General features: G+C 39.8%; 1 protein-coding gene across 1 annotated transcript in view; it reads right to left on the bottom strand.

The window, feature by feature from the left end:
• Positions 1-21163, bottom strand: part of LOC307160021 (uncharacterized protein C14orf132) — a 33035-nt gene extending 11872 nt beyond the window's left edge. The window contains exon 1 of the mRNA XM_079873818.1: positions 21021-21163. Within this exon, the coding sequence (XP_079729944.1) occupies positions 21021-21104 (84 nt within the window). The 5' untranslated portion in view covers positions 21105-21163. The remainder of the gene's footprint in view (positions 1-21020) is intronic.
• Between the last annotated feature and the right edge of the window lie 707 nt (positions 21164-21870).

The raw sequence follows: 21870 nt of genomic DNA, 5'->3' as shown, positions 1-21870 counted from the left end.
TCTAGCTTTCTGCTCCAGAGATGACTGACGGATAAATGTCTTTATAGCAGTCACACCACACTTCAACCGGATTCACGTGTGTGTGTGTGTGTGTGTGTGTGTGTGTGTGTGTGTGTGTGTGTGTGTGTGTGTAAAAGAGAGAGAGAGAGAGTAATCTTGCTGTGGAGGATTAGAGTCGGTCTGAAATGATCTGCTTCTACTCTCTCAGCAAATCAGACAATTCATATATTATTCAGATACTGGCAATTCCAAATATTCCTGCTGCTGTTCATCACTCCATCAGTCCTCCTGTTTTCTCGAGTGTCCGAGAACATTCAAGCGCTTGGATGTGATCAGCAATGCATACAAATGTGTGTGTTTCAATCTAAACGTAAAGCCTTTGAAATGATTTATCAGATTTGGTCTTTAGCATGCAAACCATGAAGAACGGCCAAATCCAGGATCATGGATAATGATGGAGAACATCTGGCCATGATCAGCACTGACCTCCCTTATCTCTTAAAACTCGGATTTACATGTAACATTTTTCTATGAAATCAGTGTTTATTTTAGTATTTATAATATATAGTTTTTGTTAATATTTAGAATTAGCTTCTTTTTTTTTTCAATTTAATTTTAGTTAAATTTTTCTTTAAAACTTCCTTCAAATTTTGTATCAGTTTTTGCTTTTTTTGTGCTTTTTTTTCTATTTAGCTTTGATTGATATATATTTAAGATTATTTCACTTATTTACAAAGGCAACATTTTTAATTCCCATTTGAGTTTTTTAAGGTTGAGTTTTTCCATCTTAACCTTTTACACAACGATTTACTAAAAATGGAAAGGTTTTTCCAATGACTGGGTTGTCAAAATGATCCCTGTTCACGCAGATCCACGAAAACTATAAAAATACTGATGCACTCCACAAAAAGTATCAATTTATTTATTTATTGAGATGAATCATTTTTCTGCAACCCTTTATCTGTTTATTAACTCAGATCTCCTGAGAAGCTCATCAAATGTCATCCATCTTTCTATGGCACAACCAGAGTATTTCCATTAAGACCACAATGCACTCAGACTGCAAGAGGGAATAAGCAAAACATGAAAAATCAATCCGTCTTCAGCTGTTCTGACATTCACATTACAGAAAATATTAGCCTTGAGTAAATCATGCAGATCTTGTGCTGCCCAGACATTTGACTGGTGCACAACATCATTAAACTCTAGATAATTCACCCAAAAATGCAAATTCTGTCATCATTTATGTTCTTAAGTCATACAGGTTTGTGAGGACATGAAAATGAGTAATAGCATCGTGAAATCAAATGCATTGTTCTCACACTTTCCTCTTTTATGTCTGTGACAACCGTCGAGTAGGAAATTCTCACTTTCAGTAACATTTCTTTTCAGTTTCAAACAGATCTTCTTAATAATCTTAAATCCTGTTCTACTTGGTCGAAAACCCTGAAGAAACTCTTGTGATATAGCTAAGGATATTTACTTTTATGGATTCAGCAGACAATTCATAGTTTTCAGTCACGTGACCAGCGTGGCGCAAAACGTCCACAGAACTGCAGCACAGGTTTGTTTTAAGCCATTCATATTTAAATCACCTCTTAAAAGAAGAAAAATAAAAATATCTGAACAAAATTAAAGTTTTGGGCACTTGTGATCCATTCAAGTTCAAGTGTTTTTATTTATGAAACATTTCAGTCTGGTTTTCGAAAATGTCATTCCACAGAGACCGCACTGGTTAAAGTTCTTAATGATATTTTAATTTCATGTGACTCTGCTTCTTGATCTAACAGCTGCTTTTGACACTATTGATCATACTGTTCTTGTTGATCGTCTTAAACACTATGTTGGTGTAAGAGGTACAGCTCTAAAATGGTTAAGATCATATCTAACAAATAGGAGCTTCTCAGTCAAGATGGGCGAACATTATTCGAGTAAAGCACATTTGTTTTGTGGAGTTCCTCAGGGCTCTATTCTGGCTCCATTGTTATTTTCCCTGTATATGCATCCTCTCGGGTCCATCTTTGAGAAACATGGCCTATCATTTCACTGCTATGCAGACACACACAGGTCTATTTGCCTGTCAAACGTAATTCTGCAGGATTAGAGTATCTTATAGCATGCCTAGAGGAGGTTAAGGCTTGGCTTTCTTTTAATTTTGTAATTTTCAATGAAAACTGAAATTATTGTTTTTAGCCCATCTGAGTTATCAAAATCTATAAATTTGGATTTGGGTGAGATGTCCATGTACCTGAGACCCTGGGTAAAAAATCTGGGATTTATTCTGGATGTTGATCTAAAGTTTGACCGCCAAATCAATTCTGTCGTTAAAACCTGCTTTTACCAGCTGCATAAGCTAAGCCGTTTCTCTCCTTTAAAGATCTTGAGAAATGAATTCACGTTTTTATCTCATCTAGGCTGGACTATTGCAATTCACTATATTTGGGGATTAGTCAGCAAACACTATCCCGCTTGCAATTTGTCCAAAATGCTACGACACGGTTTTTGTGTGGTGTAAAAAAGAGGGAGCATATTACCCCTATTCTACGCTCACTACATTGGTTACCTGTGCATTTCAGAGTAGAATTTAAAGTACTATTACTAGTCTATAAATCTTTAAATGGCTTAGCACCAATTTATCTATCTGAACTACTGACTGAATATAAGATCCCTCCGCTCATCAAATCAGGCTCTATTGTGTACCCCAAAATCGAGGCTCAAGTGTAGGGGAGATCGAGCTTTTTACATCGCTGCCCCAAGGCTTTGGAATACTTTACCTATTAGCTTAAGACAAGCTCCATCTCTTCTTACTTTTAAATCCAGACTTAAATCTTTTTTATTTTCAAAAGCTTTCGATTAACACTGTATCTTGTGTTGTAAATGATGTAATCTTATGTGATTTTTAAGTTCTCTTATCATGTGTTTTAATGTTGGGATTTTATGTGCTTTCTATTTTCTTGTGTGATTTTTAGGTCTTTTTCTGTCATTTTGTCTCGTTTGTGGGTTAAATGAATTTAATTACATTGTGGAAAGCGCATTGGTCAACAGCTGTTGTTTTAAATTGTGCTATACAAATAAATTGTCATTGTCACTGTCATTGTCAAGTGTTACTCTTGTGGCGTAAGTCGATGCATACGGCCGTCTGCCTGGAAGCTAGTTATTTTAGTCGATAAAGTTTTAAATATAGATGTTTTTCTTACACGAACGCATCACTTCACTTCAGAAGGCCTTTATTAACCCCCGGACAGCCGTGGAGCACTTTAATCATGAATAGATGCACTTTGATGGACTTCCAAAGACATACAGCTGTTCACTCCCATTATAAATCTTGGAAGAACCAGGATATTTTTTAATATAACTCCGATTGTATTCGTCTGAAAGGAGAATGTCATATACACCTAGGATGGCTTGAGGGTGAGTAAATCATGGGCTAATTTTAATTTTTGGGTGAACGATCTCTTTAATGTGTTAAATCGGCAGCCCTCATAGGTGTAGGGCCTCCTTTTGTGGCCAATACAGCGGGGCGCCGTGAGCAATTTTGGGCCCTATGAAAGAATATGAGGTTGGGAAAGAATAAAATCGATCTCTGGGGGCCCCAAAAAAGGCCCTTAGAATCGTCCTAACTTCCCCCCCTTAGCGGCGCCCCTGTTTGAGCCATTCCTCTTCCAGAACAGTAGCCAGATCACTATATGATGCTGGTGGAGGAAAATGTTTTCTGACTTGCTCCTCCAAAATACCCCAAAGTGGCTCAGTAATGTTCAGGGCTGCGTTTCCCGAAACCTTCTTAACGCTACGTCGTTCTTAAGTTACACCTTAAGCTGTACCTTATCGATAATACGTGTTTCCCGCAACGTTCTTAGTTAAGTACGCCTTCTGTAAGTCATACGTTCGGAAGGTTGGTCTGGACCGTTCTCAGCTTCACCTTATCACTGTTGGAGGTCTACACGAATATAATTCTGAAGTTTTAATACACCCAGACAGTGTCAAATTAGGCGAATTCAAGTGTTTTCATGCAAAGAATAAAATTGTCATTACACTGATTGTTGTTAGATTTTTAATTATATTATCCAAAGGTACATCAGCTGGCAAACCATTAAAGGCTTAATAGTCTATTTAAAGGGAATGATTGTGGTGAGGAGTTTGCTCAAACTACGGCAGCGATACAGCGAATAGTTGTGCTAAAAGACGGCGCCGTCCGCGGAGCGCTTTCAGAGGCCAGCATACTGTCAGTTAAGTCCTATATAATGTCACTGTTTTTTCTCATCCAACCTGTGTAAAAATCCCTGGCCAAATTACCTACTGTTTTTTTGACAAACAGGTCGTGTGGTAGCCTAATTTAAATGCCGTTCCTATCCACATCTCTGAGTTTACAAGAAGAGATACAAATTTAACTGTTTAAATCCTTTTTGATCCGAGCACCGTACGTAAGATGTACACTTTTATTACTGAAATGCTGGAAAGTATTTACAAGAACAATATTTCATCACAGCTCCACCTCAGCAAACACAAATGGGAAAGAGAAGAAAGCATGTAAAAATTTGAAATGGTTATTATGGCATATATGATACAATTGTAAAATATATAGGCTAGGCTATTATAGTTTGGGTTATTTTTATATCCTAATAAATGCAATTTCAACTATTTCTGAAGTGCTTCTTTTATAAAGAACACCGCTTTCTCACACAATGCAGTGAAACAGCCCCTGCACGAGAGAATAGTTGATACTCGAGCCATCGATATTAACCAATTCAGCAGCATCGCCACAGACAGCACCGGGTAACGTCGCACGTAAGAAGGAATATCTTAAGCAGTTTCCTAAGGTATGGTTCGGGGAACACGCCTAGCAATGGTATACCTTTAGTTAAGTTATTCCTTAAGAGTCTTCGTAGTGCGATAAGAGACAACGATATCGGGAAACGCAGCCCAGATCTGGTGACTGTGCAGGCCATGGGAGATCTTCAACTTCACTTCCATGTTCATCTAACCATTATCACATTATCATTGTGCATTATTATGCTGATACACGGCAACACCTTCAGGGTACTATGTTTGAACCATTAGGAGCACATGGTCCACCAGAATGGTTGGGTGGTCCTTGGCAGTGACGTGTTCATCAAGCACAGTCAGGAATGCCATGATACTGAAGCCCAAACCATCACTGATCCACCACGTGCTTCACTCTGGACACAACAGTCTTTGGCGTTTCTCCACACTGTAACTCCCACGGATGTGAGAAAGACAGTGAAGGCGGACTCATCAGAGAACAAGGTTTCACATTGTCCACAGTCCAAGATAGGCACCTCTTGGCACCAATGAAACCAACATTTGGCATTGGCACGAGTGACCAAAGGTTTGGCTACAGCAGCCCAACCTTGAATACTGACTTGATTTTGGTGGAAACCGGAGAGTCGAGGTGCAAATTTAAAGGTGACATATTATGCCCCTTTTCACAAGATGAAATATAAATCTATGGTGTCCCCTGAATGTGCCTGTGAAATTTCAGCTCAAAACACCCCCCGATCATTTATTATAGCTTGTCAAATTTGGCCTTTTTATATATCGAGATATTTTTTAAACACGATATGGATTTTGACATATCGTATCGATATATTGTTTATATTTAATTCTGATTTCGCCACTTTGCTTGTTTGCCTTCTCTGTGCTGTGTGCTCACCCCCGCCTCCTTGCTTTTGTTCCCTCTCCCCTCGCGTGTTGTCTCATTCAACATGGCGGCGCCCGCAACCAGCCCGGAGGCTACAGAACTCGTCTCAAAAAAAAGGACAACTGGCTCCATTATATGGAGATTAGGGGTGTAACGATACATATATTCGTATTGAATCGTTCGGTACGGTTTTCGGTACGCATTTTTCCTGCCGACCAAAATTTCGTTATTTCAAATGTAGGCGCGTTGCATGTGTCAAGCGCGCTCATAATGTAAGAGACGCCGGCACGACCACAACATTGCCCAACATCAAATGGCAAACGTAATGCAAGCGGAACGAAACTGCTCGTTATTGTGTGGTTGAAGGACCGTTTATCAATTTGGACCAGTGCAGCGTGAGCCGATCGTGATCAAGCGACACTGTTACTACACAGCGCTAATAAGAGATCCAGTAAAGAAAGCATTTGAATTCGCTACTTAAGTAATAACATTGCTGCGAGATCTAGTGAGAAACATTCACATTTCTCCGTTATTAACGGATCAAACAGCGCGTGGAAACCAGGAAGAAACATTGTGCCATGAATGAACTATCCAGTGTCCACAGATAAGCAACATTCACCATGGATTTACTGTAGTAACACTAACTGCAACCATGGAAGTTTGGCAGGAATAGTAGTCTATAATGCCTTCAAGTAACATTGTGTCGGTTTTATTTTGACATTATAAATGCAATTGCCTCAAATGTTAATCTGAACTAAAATAAACCTTTGTTTATAACTACTACAATATTACATTTCATTTTTTCCAAGGAGCTTTTTGTTTTATATGCTCCTAAGAAGAGTCAATTATAGCTCCAGAATTGCTCAAAGTAAAAAAATATCATACTTTATGATGTTAGTTTTAATTTTTTTTTTTTTTTTTTTGTAATATTATTTAAAAATGTCGCAGAAGCACTTTGTTCCTACATGAACTGCCTACCTCTTTGCACTTCAATAAAAAATACTTTGTGGTATTTGGCATATTTGCTTTTGCAGTAGTTTTTGGGGGGGTATTTTTCCTGTAAAGATATCGAGATATATATCGTATATCGAGATATAGCAAAATATATCGAGATATATTTTTTGCTCCATATCGCCCAGCCCTAATTCAGTACATGCTTAACTTTTACACAAGTTGACACAGTTCCTGAGGTCTTTAATAGACAGCTGTGACATGTTTTGGTCAGTAGTGTTCAGTGCTCGTCTGTGCTCAACGACAGAACAGTTTCATGCTTTGCTCGAACTTTTGCCATTGCATTAGAACTGGTCACTTGCGAAAACCAAATGTCGGAGCCGTGGGTGTAAACGTGCAGATTAAGGGCCAGCAATATTATAAGATGATCCTCTTCATACGTCAGAAGGAGAGCGAAATCTGATCGGCTTATTTTTTGACATGCTTGCAGAGAAAGGCTCACCAAAACAAAGTTGCTGGGGTTTCACTTTTCACGTTTTCTGGGTTGGTAGATGCAACGGGGACCCGATTATAGCACTTAAACACGGAAAAAGTCAGATTTTCATGAATCTCTTACTGATGGAATGTAAGATCAGTGAAGATTGGTCACCAGGCCACACATATATAGGCATGAATCCTCCAACACTATATTGGCCAGTGTTTCAGTCACATTGTCTAAACCCCGTATATGACCCCTATTCTCTCTCTCTCTCTCTCTCTCTCTCTCTCTCTCTCTCTCTATATATATATATATATATATATATATATATATATATATATATATATGTACACTCACCTAAAGGATTATTATAGGAACACCTGTTCAATATCTCATTAATGCAATTATCTAATCAACCAATCACATGGCAGTTGCTTCAATGCATTTAGGGGTGTGGTCCTGGTCAAGACAATCTCCTGAACACCAAACTGAATGTCAGAATGGGAAAGAAAGGTGATTTAAGCAATTTTGAGCGTGGCATGGTTGTTGGTGCCAGTCGGGCCGATCTGAGTATTTCACAATCTGCTCAGTTACTGGGATTTTCACGCACAACCATTTCTAGGGTTTACAAAGAATGGTGTGAAAAGGGAAAAACATCCAGTATGCGGCAGTCCTGTGGGCGAAAATGCCTTGTTGATGCTAGAGGTCAGAGGAGAATGGGCCGACTGATTCAAGCTGATAGAAGAGCAACTTTGACTGAAATAATCACTCGTTACAACCGAGGTATGCAGCAAAGCATTTGTGAAGCCACAACACGCACAACCTTGAGGCGGATGGGCTACAACAGCAGAAGACCCCACCGGGTACCACTCATCTCCACTACAAATAGGAAAAAGAGGCTACAATTTGCACGAGCTCACCAAAATTGGACAGTTGAAGACTGGAAAAATGTTGCCTGGTCTGATGAGTCTCGATTTCTGTTGAGACATTCAGATGGTAGAGTCAGAATTTGGCGTAAACAGAATGAGAACATGGATCCATCATGCCTTGTTACCACTGTGCAGGCTGGTGGTGGTGGTGTAATGGTGTGGGGGATGTTTTCTTGGCACACTTTAGGCCCCTTAGTGCCAATTGGGCATCGTTTAAATGCCACGGCCTACCTGAGCATTGTTTCTGACCATGTCCATCCCTTTATGACCACTGTTACGATATTATGTGACACCAAGTTGTGCGACTTTGGTGTTTCTAGTTTCTTTTGTATTGTTTCTGCCGCTGTCTGTTTGTTTTACTTTCGCTCTCGCAGGCGATGTGCTGATCGGTCGCCTGATTGGCTGACAACCATCGGAGAGGAGGGTTCTGGCGTGCTGACGTCTGCAAGTGAGATCCAGTCATATGGTTACCGGAAACCCGGGAACTATAAAAGGAGTCATGGACGCACTAGACGGCGGTGGCCTTTTTGTTTGTGAACTTGACTTTGTGTGCTTAGTATATTTTCTTCTGTTAAGCTTGATTTTGGTTTTTGCTTGTTTTCAACTTTTGAGAATTTATCAAGCTTTGTTAATGTGTTCAATGTGAGATCTCGTTGTGTTGCCGTCCTATTCTTTTTATCTAAATGTTTGAGAGCGGTAACGCTGTGTTTTGGGAATGATAGAGGAAAAGGGACAGGTAAGAGATGTCACGTGACGTACATCGCACTTAGGTTTATTTTCTGTTTAGATACACTAGGTTAAAAGGGCAAGTGCCATTCGTTGTATTTTTGTTTGATAGTTAGGGTAGGGAAGTATACGACGTCTAGGACGTCGAAGACTTTTCCTTTCTACATTTTTCTTTCGTGTTAGTTAGGTTAGTTTCAAATGATGTAGAAAGATTCTTTTGTTTTGTTCCTTTCTTTGAGTTGGCACTGTCCAGTTAATCCCTTTTTCTTCCAGGTCTGGGATAATATAACTTGCTGGTTTGTTTGGTTTATTTATTTTTTTTGTAAATAACTTTAATTGTTTGTTTTTTTTTAACTATCTATATATATGTTTATATATAGATATATTCTTTGACTAGTCGCACATAATAAATGTGTTCAAACGTTCTGCTGCTTCCTTGTATCACTCACTTCCCAGTGTTTTCATAGTAAAGGTTGTTGTCGGGTGACATAATGTTTCCCTTCTACCTTCCTAGACTTTTAAAATCATGAAGGGTCGTAACATTAATGGGGGCTCGTCCGGGAGAATTTATCCTGGAAATTAATTGATATCGGATTAATTAATATAAGTCACCTTGAGGCATATTTGCTATTTTTACACTGGAAGCGTGGTGAGTGTATACAGTTGATTTTGTGGTAGGCTAGTGGCCTTTATTAGTAGCATGATGGCAGCGTTTGACTTGAAGAGTTTTATTGAAAATCCAACTGTAGAAATGTTAGATTGCTGCAGAAAAGATGATTTGTTGGCGATTGCGAATCATTTTCGGATTGTTGTGGCTCGGCAGTCTCTTAAGAGGGAGATAAAATCCATGATATATGATCAGTTAATGGAGTCGAATGTGCTCGTGGTACCAGATGAGGGAGAGCTAGCTGAAGGTGGTGTGGATGTGGAAACACCGAGGCGTGGGAACGAGATTGGTGAGGAATTTTTGCCTGTAGCAGAAGCCGATGTTAGAGCGGGGTTACCTCAATTCGAACCGTTCTCTCCTGTTTCGTTGAACTCAAAAGGAGAAACGAAACTGAAAGTTCGTTTGGCCCGATTGCAGCTGGAAGCACAGGAGAAAGCGCAGAATCGCCAGGGTGAGCTGGATTTGCGATTGCAAATTCGCAAACTTGAAATTGAGGCAGATAAACAGGTAAAAATGCGAGAGTTGGAGCTCGAGGCAATGCAAATTGTGGGAAGATCTGCTGCGCAACGGCATCCATCTCGAGATAACGTTCTTCCTGCCCATACTCCACCGATAGCAGCCGTGTTTTCTGCTCATACTCCACCGTTACCAACCGTGTCTTCTGCTTCTCCGTCGTTGGTAACTGGGTCGTTCGACGTCAGTAAGCACATTACACTAGTCCCGCATTTTAGAGAGACAGAGGTGGATTCGTATTTCAACGCTTTTGAGCGCATTGCCCTGTCACTTGGTTGGCCTAAGGAGGTTTGGGCTCTTCTGTTGCAGTGCAGGTTGATTGGGAAGGCGCAAGAAGTTTTTTCCACTCTTTCTTTGGAGGATAGTTTAAAGTACGAGGCTGTGAAATTGGCGATTTTACGTGCATATGAGCTGGTCCCAGAGGCATATCGACAAAAGTTTCGAAGCCATAAAAAAAATTCCAACCAGACCTTTGTAGAGTTTGCAAGGGATAAGAGTATTTTGTTTGATAAGTGGAGTAATGCAAGCAAAGCTGATGATTTTGTTTCGCTGAGAGAGTTAATCCTGCTGGAGGAATTTAAATCATGTTTGCCTGAGCGGGTGGTGGTGTACTTAAACGAACAAAAAGTTGATTCACTGTCACGGGCTGCTGTCTTGGCAGATGAATTCGTACTCACCCATAAGGCGGTATTTTCCGTAACGCGTGTTGAAAAGAGTGTGACTGGCACCCCGCCGCAAAATCAGAGTGTGCGAATAAAGCCTGGAACTTCACAATCTAGGGAGGTAAGAGAATGTTTTTACTGCCATAAGCAGGGGCATTTGATTGCGGATTGTGTTATACTTAAACGAAAGCAGCAGGTGCAGCCTCCTAAAAGTGTTGCATTACTTAAAACTGTGCGGTCATCCGAATTATCAAGCTGTACTGATGTTCCTGATGCAAATTATAAACCTTTTGTAATGACTGGGTTAGTTTCGTTGTCTGGAAAGATAGAAGATCAGAGAGAAGTTCATATCCTCCGAGATACAGGGGCTATGCAGTCGCTTATGGTGTGTGATGTTTTGCCTTTTTCCAAGGAATCATACTGTGGCTCGAATATTTTAGTTCGTGGTATTGAAATGCAGGTGGTACCAGTTCCTTTGCATCGTGTGCACTTAAATAGTTCACTAGTTTCAGGATTTGTAAAGGTCGGTATTCGGAATTCGTTGCCTGTGAAAGGGATAACCTTTATTCTCGGAAATGATTTGGCCGGAGGCAAAGTCATGCCCGTGCCAGAGGTGACTGATTCTCCGAATGTGTGTGCAATTTCTGATGATGTGGCTAGCTTATATCCTGATGTATTTTCTGCCTGTGCTGTTACGCGCGCTCAGTTAGCGAGGATAGATCAAGTTGCTCTGGCTGACTCGTTGATGGGGCAGACGCTAACAAACGGCGTGTTAAGTTCTGAGTCTGAAATGAAAGTAAAAGAGAGCTCACAAAGCATTGATCTCAAAACTTCAGAAACTGTTCTGGGGAAGTTGAATTCGTTAGATTTGCCCATCACTCGGTCTCAAATCATCGCAGCACAAAAGGAAGATCCATCCTTGCGTAAATGTTTTTCGACTGTTCTTAGTTATGAGGCTGCTAAGACAAGACATGTTGCGTATTTTGAAGATGATGGATTATTGATGCGAAAGTGGTGTTCTCGGGTCGATGATGATCTGGATTGGAATGTTGTGTATCAGGTGGTTGTTCCAAGTATATTTCGTTCTCAGGTATTATGTCTGGCTCATGAGCATGTATTATCTGGACACTTGGGAATAACTAAAACCTACAATCGTATTTTACACCATTTTTTTTGGCCAGGTTTGAAACGTGATGTTGCAAAATTTTGCCGAACTTGTCACATATGCCAAATCACCGGGAAGCCGAATCAGTTAATTCCTCCCGCTCCACTCTCTCCTATTCCTATTGTGGGTGAAGCATTTGAAGAAGTGCTTGTAGACTGTGTTGGTCCCTTACCGAAGACAAAATCAGGTAACCAGTATTTATGCACTATTATGTGTAGAGCGACACGATTTCCAGAAGCGATACCGCTGCGCAAAATAACTGCTCCTGTTATTTTGAAAACGCTAATAAAATTCTTTTCTACATTTGGTCTTCCTAAAGTGATTCAGACAGACCAGGGAACGAATTTCTTGTCACGCGTTTTTGCTCAGACTCTTAAGTCTTTGTCTATAAAACACAGAGTCTCAAGTGCCTATCATCCTGAGAGCCAGGGCGTAATTGAGAGGTTTCACCAGACCTTAAAAGCGATGCTTCGAAGGTACTGTATGGAAACAAATAAGGATTGGGATGAGGGAATCCCTTTGGTGTTGTTTGCCATACGTGAAACAGTGCAGGAATCACTCGGTTTCAGCCCAGCCGAGTTGGTTTTTGGGCATACTGTCCGTGGCCCATTAAAGGTCCTTAAAGATAAGATGCTGGAGACTAATTCAGAGTCTGAAATTAATATTTTGGACTATGTTAGTCGGTTCAGGAAAAGGCTTCACGAGGCTTGCGATCTTGCTCAGAAATCTTTGAAAAGTGCTCAGTGTGAAATGAAACAACGTTATGACATCAAAGCAGTCGCACGGTCGTTCCAGCCAGGTGACAATGTTTTAGTGTTACTACCCGTTCAAGGGTCTGCATTGTCGGCTCGATTTACTGGCCCTTATGAAGTGGTCAGTAAACTTAGTGAGACAGACTATGTTGTACGCACACCGGAGAGAAGACGTAAAACGCGTGTTTGTCATGTCAACATGCTCAAAGTGTATCATGAACGAGAACAAGTGCAATGTGATCTTGTGAAAGAAATTGCACCTGTTATGGCAATGACGGAATTTATATCTGTTGCAGAGGGTGAAGCGGATGCAGATGAGGATGGTTTAGTGCTGAGAAATACTCCTCAACAATGTAATAAGTTAGAGAATTCAGCTATTCTAACAAATTTGTCTTCTCATCTTTCTCATCTGCCCGATGGGCAACTGCAGGATGTGGTAGATCTTATCACCGCATTTCCAGCTTTATTTTCTGACGTTCCGTCTCAGACGAAGGTGTTGCGACATGATATTGATGTTAGTGGTGCGAAACCTATAAAACAACATGCTTATCGACTTAACGCTATCAAAAGATCCGTCATGAAGGAGGAGACTGCGTATCTGTTGACGAATGGATTGGCCCGGCACAGCTGTAGCCCGTGGAGTTCTCCGTGCCTTTTGGTAAATAAGTCTGACGGTTCGTTCCGTTTTTGTACGGACTACCGGAAAGTGAATGCCGTGACCGTACCTGATTCCTACCCTCTTCCTAGGATGGAAGATTGTGTCGATAATATAGGTTCTGCTAATTTCGTTAGTAAACTTGATTTACTTAAGGGATACTGGCAGGTACCCTTAACGCCGCGTGCCTCGGACATCTCTGCATTCGTAACCCCGGACTGCTTCCTACAATACAACGTTATGGCGTTCGGGTTACGAAACGCTCCTGCTACATTCCAGAGATTAATCCAGATAGTTTTAGCTGGTGTGCCCAACTGTAACGCTTATTTGGATGATCTGGTAATTTTTTCTAAGGACTGGACAGAACACATGTCCTTACTTCGTACAGTGTTTGAGAGGCTGGAGAGTGCTTCACTAACCCTTAACTTGTCAAAATGTGTGTTTGGTCAAGCTAGTGTCACCTATCTGGGCAAACAGGTGGGACAGGGACAAGTGAAGCCTGTGGAAACGAAAGTTGCAGCTATTACGGAATTTCCAGTACCTATGACACGGCGAGAATTGAGACGATTTTTAGGTATGGCCGGGTACTACCGTAATTTTTGTAAAAATTTCTCCACAGTAGTGGCCCCCCTCACTAATCTTCTTAGCCCAAAACGAACTTTTACGTGGACTGACGAGTGCCAGATTGCATTTGAGAGTATTAAAGCTTTGCTGTACAGCACCCCAGTTTTGGCGGCTCCAAATTTTGATCGCTCTTTTAAGTTGGAAGTGGATGCGAGCGCGGTGGGCGCTGGAGCCGTGTTGCTTCAAGAGAGCGAGGATGGTGTGGACCATCCAGTGAGTTTTTTTTCCCGTAAGTTTAATAAGCATCAAGGAAATTACTCTACAGTTGAAAAGGAAACTTTGGCGTTGCTGCTTGCTTTGCAGTTCTTTGAAGTTTATTTAGGTTCTTCCAATCTGCCTACGGTTGTGTATACGGATCATAACCCCCTTGTTTTTCTTTCTCGGATGTATAATACCAATCAACGTTTGATGCGTTGGGCTCTGTTTGTACAGAGTTATAACCTTGAAATCCATCATAAAAAGGGGTCTGAGAATGTTCTGGCTGACGCTCTTTCCAGGGTTTGAAAAGGGCTTATAGCGGGTGAGTTATGATTTGTTTCATGTTAAGATTTTCCTTTTTTTTTTTGTAACAAACAATATATGTTTGTTCTTAAATGTGGGGGTGTTACGATATTATGTGACACCAAGTTGTGCGACTTTGGTGTTTCTAGTTTCTTTTGTATTGTTTCTGCCGCTGTCTGTTTGTTTTACTTTCGCTCTCGCAGGCGATGTGCTGATCGGTCGCCTGATTGGCTGACAACCATCGGAGAGGAGGGTTCTGGCGTGCTGACGTCTGCAAGTGAGATCCAGTCATATGGTTACCGGAAACCCGGGAACTATAAAAGGAGTCATGGACGCACTAGACGGCGGTGGCCTTTTTGTTTGTGAACTTGACTTTGTGTGCTTAGTATATTTTCTTCTGTTAAGCTTGATTTTGGTTTTTGCTTGTTTTCAACTTTTGAGAATTTATCAAGCTTTGTTAATGTGTTCAATGTGAGATCTCGTTGTGTTGCCGTCCTATTCTTTTTATCTAAATGTTTGAGAGCGGTAACGCTGTGTTTTGGGAATGATAGAGGAAAAGGGACAGGTAAGAGATGTCACGTGACGTACATCGCACTTAGGTTTATTTTCTGTTTAGATACACTAGGTTAAAAGGGCAAGTGCCATTCGTTGTATTTTTGTTTGATAGTTAGGGTAGGGAAGTATACGACGTCTAGGACGTCGAAGACTTTTCCTTTCTACATTTTTCTTTCGTGTTAGTTAGGTTAGTTTCAAATGATGTAGAAAGATTCTTTTGTTTTGTTCCTTTCTTTGAGTTGGCACTGTCCAGTTAATCCCTTTTTCTTCCAGGTCTGGGATAATATAACTTGCTGGTTTGTTTGGTTTATTTATTTTTTTTGTAAATAACTTTAATTGTTTGTTTTTTTTTAACTATCTATATATATGTTTATATATAGATATATTCTTTGACTAGTCGCACATAATAAATGTGTTCAAACGTTCTGCTGCTTCCTTGTATCACTCACTTCCCAGTGTTTTCATAGTAAAGGTTGTTGTCGGGTGACATAATGTTTCCCTTCTACCTTCCTAGACTTTTAAAATCATGAAGGGTCGTAACACCACCATGTACCCATCCTCTGATGGCTACTTCCAGCAGGATAATGCACCATGTCACAAAGCTCGAATCATTTCAAATTGGTTTCTTGAACATGACAATGAGTTCACTGTACTAAAATGGCCCCCACAGTCACCAGATCTCAACCCAATAGAGCATCTTTGGGATGTGGTGGAACGGGAGCTTCGTGCCCTGGATGTGCATCCCACAAATCTCCATCAACTGCAAGATGCTATCCTATCAATATGGGCCAACATTTCTAAAGAATGCTTTCAGCACCTTGTTGAATCAATGCCACGTAGAATTAAGGCAGTTCTGAAGGCGAAAGGGGGTCAAACACAGTATTAGTATGGTGTTCCTAATAATCCTTTAGGTGAGTGTATATATATATATATTGCACCAAAACAGGAATAATTCAGTTTTGTAATTCTAATTGAGCTATGACACACACATACTGTGTAAGCATACTATAAAAAGCATAGTATGGTAATGAAAACTCAGTACATATAATACTACTCATGTGACATGTATTAGCATTATCGTCTTTGCTTGAAGTTTGCAGCCTCCTCACCTGTGCAGAATGAATCACCTGTCAGATTAAACTCTTCCTACACACACTCCATCTCACAGCTTGATGCTAGTGTGTGTTCTTACTGTCATTTCATCACAGAGCTTGCTTAAGAAACTCTGAAGTGCCTTTCATGTAAACTTGAAGGAATGTGGCTTCCAAAGGGCTGAGTGACTCTATAACTTCACTTTTGATTCACACATACACAAGAAACGCCTAACCTCACATTACCTAGCCTAGTACTTACTGAGATTGTTGCCTGTCGACTCGAAGCTGTGAACAGCCTATAAAAAAATAAACAAGTAACCTAAATGGTCATGAAATATTGATATGAGTTGAAATAATTTATTACAGCATGTTTAGAGTTTTGAAAAACAGTCAGTTTCACAGGTCAGCGTCATTATACAAAAATATCTGACCAATCAGAATCAAGCGCTTCTGACAGTCGTGAAATAAAATCATGTGTCACCAATGCTTCACACATACCGGCTAACAAAAAATACACTGTATTTCTGAATGTTCCGTTTTTACAAACATTAAGGGAAGCTTCCATTTATCATTCTTCAAACATATTGGGAACATTACTTTTGAACGTTCTCCAAAACACTAAAAAAACAGAACTGGTTTTTTTTTTGTTTGTTATGATCATTTTTTTGTACTAATGTTTTGAGAACATTATTAAAGACCAGATAACTTTGAACAAACATTCTATTAACGTTACTGGAAGAACATTTGTTCGTAACTTTGAGAGAACCTTGCCAGTTCTGAGAATGTTCCCTGTTAGCAGCAACTGTTTGAGAAATCTGAGCTCTAAATCACAATTAAACAGCTTAAATGAGGACACATGGCTGTCCGTGGTCACGCATTTCCATCAGGACTATGAGTTTTGGAACAGATGTGACCGTTGGCCAATTCTAATTAACATTTTAACACTTGATAATAAAGTGCCCAAAGAAAAGCAGGATGATTAATCAGCTTCATCCCCAGATGCTTCACTACATGACTCTCACTTTTCAGGTGTTATTTATTATTAGCAGGGTTCGACATTAACACCCATCAATTTGCCAAATGCGTGTGTATTTCAGCAGTGGCGTGTAACACAGTCACTACTAGCCACGGGTTGAACTTTATATATAACACATACCTTTTTCAATTGTAGTCTTTTAAAAAAAGGCCTCGGAAATAATAAACTAAGTGCAATGTAGTGTTGTGAAAAATTTCATTTTTCCGATACATATTGACACTGAAATATCTGAAACGCTTCCAATACATTTCCCTCAGAATAGATATACGACAGCAGCTGCTCTTTCTCTCTCTCTCATCTCTCAGAGAGAGAGTTATACCCGCCTCTCCTCACACACTCGTTTCATTTGCTTCGGATGAATATTGTTGCTGTTACAGGGCTTGAATTTCTGCGGGGGATTGCACATATTGCACATAATTGTACTCATTCCTGCAGATGTTGAGCTCACACCCAAAGTGCACACAAATAAAGCTGGTTTTCGCTGCTTACTGCACTTCAACAGTCAAATTAGGGCAGCACGATTAATCGCAATGAAACCACGCGCGATTTGGCAAATGCTGCGATTATTTTATTGTCAGTGCAGCGGCTGATCGGTAGTAAATGCTGCTCCCTCATAGCTACAATAGCTACTACCTCATACCTACATCAAGATGTTAGGTCTGGCAACTCACCATTGTCAGGGCTCAATCCGAGGGGCGGGATAAACGGCTGTCTTTTAAATTCGCTCTGCATGCAATAGGACAGCGTTTCTACAACCAACCAGAGCGTTTTCCTAACAGCGGAGCTAGTTAATAGATTAAACATTTGCCGTATCTGGCCGGCAAAACTACGAACACATCTTCCTTTTTTAAGAATGACTTAAGTGCCGTTCTTTGTTCTTTTCTCAAAGAAAAGCTTAACTCCAAGTCCACCAGAGTCACAGACAAAGCCGATTCGAAAGACCGCTGTTCGCCAGCAGCAGCTCTTCTTTGTTTTAAAGTAGCAGGGAATTCACGCAGAACCGTCACAACTCTGCCGTCATTATGTTAAGCCCGCCCACCGACTCTATACACGATGTGATTGGCCTGACCTGAGTTTGTTTTTTCCAGCTCAAAAGTCAATGGAGAGTTGCTAGACTACCCTGGCTGCAAAAGAAATTTTGCTGCCGCTAGGGTGCGTCTAGATTTCTAGGCTGGCTCCTTCACACACACACACACACACACACACACACACACACACATCATATCCATCTGAACACCAGAGGGCGTCTCACACACACACACACACACACACACACACACACACACACACACACACACACACACGCACACATCATATCCATCTGAACACCAGAGGGCGTCTCACACAAACACACACACCACATATCCATCTGAACACCAGAGGGCGTCTCACACAAACACACACACCACATATCCATCTGAACACCAGAGGGCGTCTCACACACACACGCCAAATATGCCCCACCGCAGAAGTACGATAACACACATCATTCCAGGAAATCCTTATGGGCATCATCGCTGTATCTGAATAAACAGAAGATGGAAACGCTTTGATTGATTAAACACGACTAATAAACACACGACTGCCTTATTCTGCGTAAGAAGTAGGGATGATAACAATTAATCGACGATCAATTAATTGTCGATAATACATTTAATCGATAAAACGTATCGATCGTCGATTAAGCAGGTTCATGCGCGTGCGTGCGGCTCAACCGCAAAACATGTAAAGCGAACGCACCAGAGTTATGTTTGGGACCATTTTACACCTTCATCATGACTATTAAGTTTGCATGTGCATTCGCGGCCTTTTGTTTTGTGCAAATGTAAGTTGTAATATTGTGTTTATTTTATGTAGGCCTATCCATATCTGATTTCTCACATATAGGATGCATTTGGTTAAGAATTAACGCTGTAGTAAAGCGTGATCAGCTTCAGCTCAAACGGCGATGCACGACTAATAATGACTATGATTGGGATTGTCATATTATAACATTATAAAGAGTTTAGTTTAGTTACCGTTAAGGGTTTAGTTACCGTGTTTCATACACATCAACACATCCACAACACATCATTCTGAATGGCACGTAACTTAGTTCAAGTTCACTTGTGCATTTGTGTCATTTTGTGCCGATATAATTTATAATATTATGTTTATTTTGTATATATCTGATTAAGGATGCGTTTCTTTGAGTTAAATAACACGCTAGCAAAGTGCTCCATTTTACCGGTATTCATTCAGCACGCGGCTCAATCAGCAATGCACTACTAATAATAACTATGATTGGGACTGTCATATTACATAACATGAGAACACTTTTATTAAATCGTTGTGAATTCATTGGGTTTAGCTACCGTTTTCAACGCGTTGTCCCAGGAAGAGCGTACGCATTCTAACAAGCATGCTTCTGAGGTGGCGCTGTTGACACATTGTTTTAGTCGTTATATTTGATTATTAGTCATTTAATTAAATGATCAATCACATCGAAACATTTTACAATCCTACTAGCCCTTTATTTATATTAAAACGTTAACCCACCTCATTCATTTGGTGAGGAACATAGCGTTTTGAGCTGCGTTTGCAGACCCTGTCATGCTGTTGGCTATATGCCACTGCAGTGGACACAAATTGCAGTATTAAGGCTAACGATTAATCGATTAATTGATCGTTAATTGATCATGGGAATTTGTGAAAATTGACATCCCACATCATCTCACAGAAGGAGGAGCTCAACTGCTCGTTATGAAGTGAGTTCGGAGTAAAAGCGTGTGAGTAAATGTTGTCTTTTGTTGGACAAGAGGCTCATAAATGCTTCTCATGTTTGGAAAGATGTTTGACGCGTGTTGATTTTTCAAATGCACATTATAAGTGACTCAAACTCGCAGTGCTTTCAGAGTGAGCAGCGTTTACAGAGCCGTACATCAATGACGAGCTGCACATAAATTTTTTTTTTTTACAAATCGCAGCATTTGCGCTTTCATAATCGCGATAAGCCAACTCGATTTAAGAGCGATTTCATGTAAATTGCAATTAATCGTGCAGCCCTGAAGACAAATGCACACAAAATAATGTCAAAATGCTGGTTTAGACAAGTATTCACATAAACACAGTCAGTCATGTTTTAAGTGAACGTAAACAGTTGAGAAAGAAAACGCATGTGTAACAGTATATTGGATCCGTGTGTCAGGTCTTAAAGTAATAAACCTGCTGCCAAATTATGAGATAATATTAAAAATATCTATATGGTAGTTTTTCCCCATGGTATCAATGTCAAAATTGTGGCCAGTGAAAAGGCATGAGTGGCTCGTAACTTTGGAAAACCACAAGCCACAGTGGCTGGAGAGCAAATAAAGTTAATGTCAAGCACTGATTAGCCTATTAAGAATAGGTCAGAATTTATTTAAATTATTTTTCAATTTAAAATAAATTAACTGAAACTATTTAAATGAATGAATGGAAGGTATAATAATAATAATAATCTTATTCTATTACATACAGGACTGTACTGATACGTTTTTTATAGGTAATTTATCATATTTGTTTTTTATTTTGGCTTGATTATCTATTTTAAATGGTTACTCAGACATGGCTTAGATTAAAACAGGATTAAGCCTTAGTTAAATAAAGACATTTGAGTAGGTTTAATAATCGTGCATTTAAAAATAAAATAAAATAAAAAACCTTTCCTGATGTGCATCTTGAGACACAACAATGTAAGAGACATATTTTAAGATATAACGTTATCAGTGCAAGTTGCGTTCAGTTAAAACAGCTCAGATTTGCGTTTTAGTCTGGGACTAGCTTAAGCCTTTCCTGTGAAACCAGAGGTTTGTCTATAAATGTTTCCTTTTAACTTTCTTTAGAAGAATATAGTTAAAACACTCGGAACACCAGCAACCAAAAGTTAGCCTCTACAGTGAAAATCAGACTGATGAGAGAGACAGTCAAGCAGTGTCGCACCACGCTATTCCACAGCAATCTGTGAGTCAACTAATTACCATTAATTATACATATAACAACATTTTATGACCAAAACGAGATAGTAAATCCTACCTGTGCTGCCATCAGAGATAACTCCATTCCCTTCTTCTCTGCAGATGTGATGTTGTTGTGTTGAGCTGAACTGAACTCTCTCATCCTCGCGCCCGTCGCTGTTGTGCGCGCGTAACTGTGCTCGGCGCGCTTCTGCTGACGAATTCAGCTGCAGGCATGCACGTGCACGCAACCCTTAAAGAATTATTTATGCAACTTTTTTTTAAATCTTTGACAGTCGAACACACTGACTCTTGAACTGCCTACTACCTATTAACTGTTAGTCTGTAAACAATATTCCTTTTTTTAATTTTGAATTATAATAACTAACAGCACAAAGGGCTAAATCTGAGTAAGGTTTGGAGACAAAAGTCCAAATACACAAATATCTGTTTGCAGTGAGGCTAATATCTAATCAATAACTGATGAAACTAAACTATTGCGCAGTTAAGCTATTATGAAACACCAATGAGAACACCCTGAAATCTTAAAATAGCCTTGATAAATATTGACCCAATTAGACTTAATCTATCCAAACACTAACACTCGTCAATTTAGTAAATCAACAGAATCACGATATATGACCATTACAAATGTTATAGGATAACATGAGGGAAGATGCCCCCCCCCCCCCCCCCCTTTTTTTACTTTTAAATTGTAACATATTTAGATATAAATATGATTTAGATATAAATATTTTGATATAAATTTAACATATTTGGATATAAATTTAGAAGTTTAGCATGTCCAGAATGATGATACATCAGCCAATGTGTTATTATAGTAAATAAATAGAAAAATTTGCTAATTTAGAGGTTATAGAACAAAATGTAAAATTATTCCAAGAGGCCAGAAATGTACATCTAAATCA

This window comes from Squalius cephalus (assembly GCF_949319135.1).
Source record: "Squalius cephalus genome assembly, chromosome: 6".
NCBI lineage: Eukaryota > Metazoa > Chordata > Actinopteri > Cypriniformes > Leuciscidae > Squalius > Squalius cephalus.
Note: the sequence above shows the minus strand (reverse complement) of the source record. Positions and strands in the feature narration are given on the sequence as shown.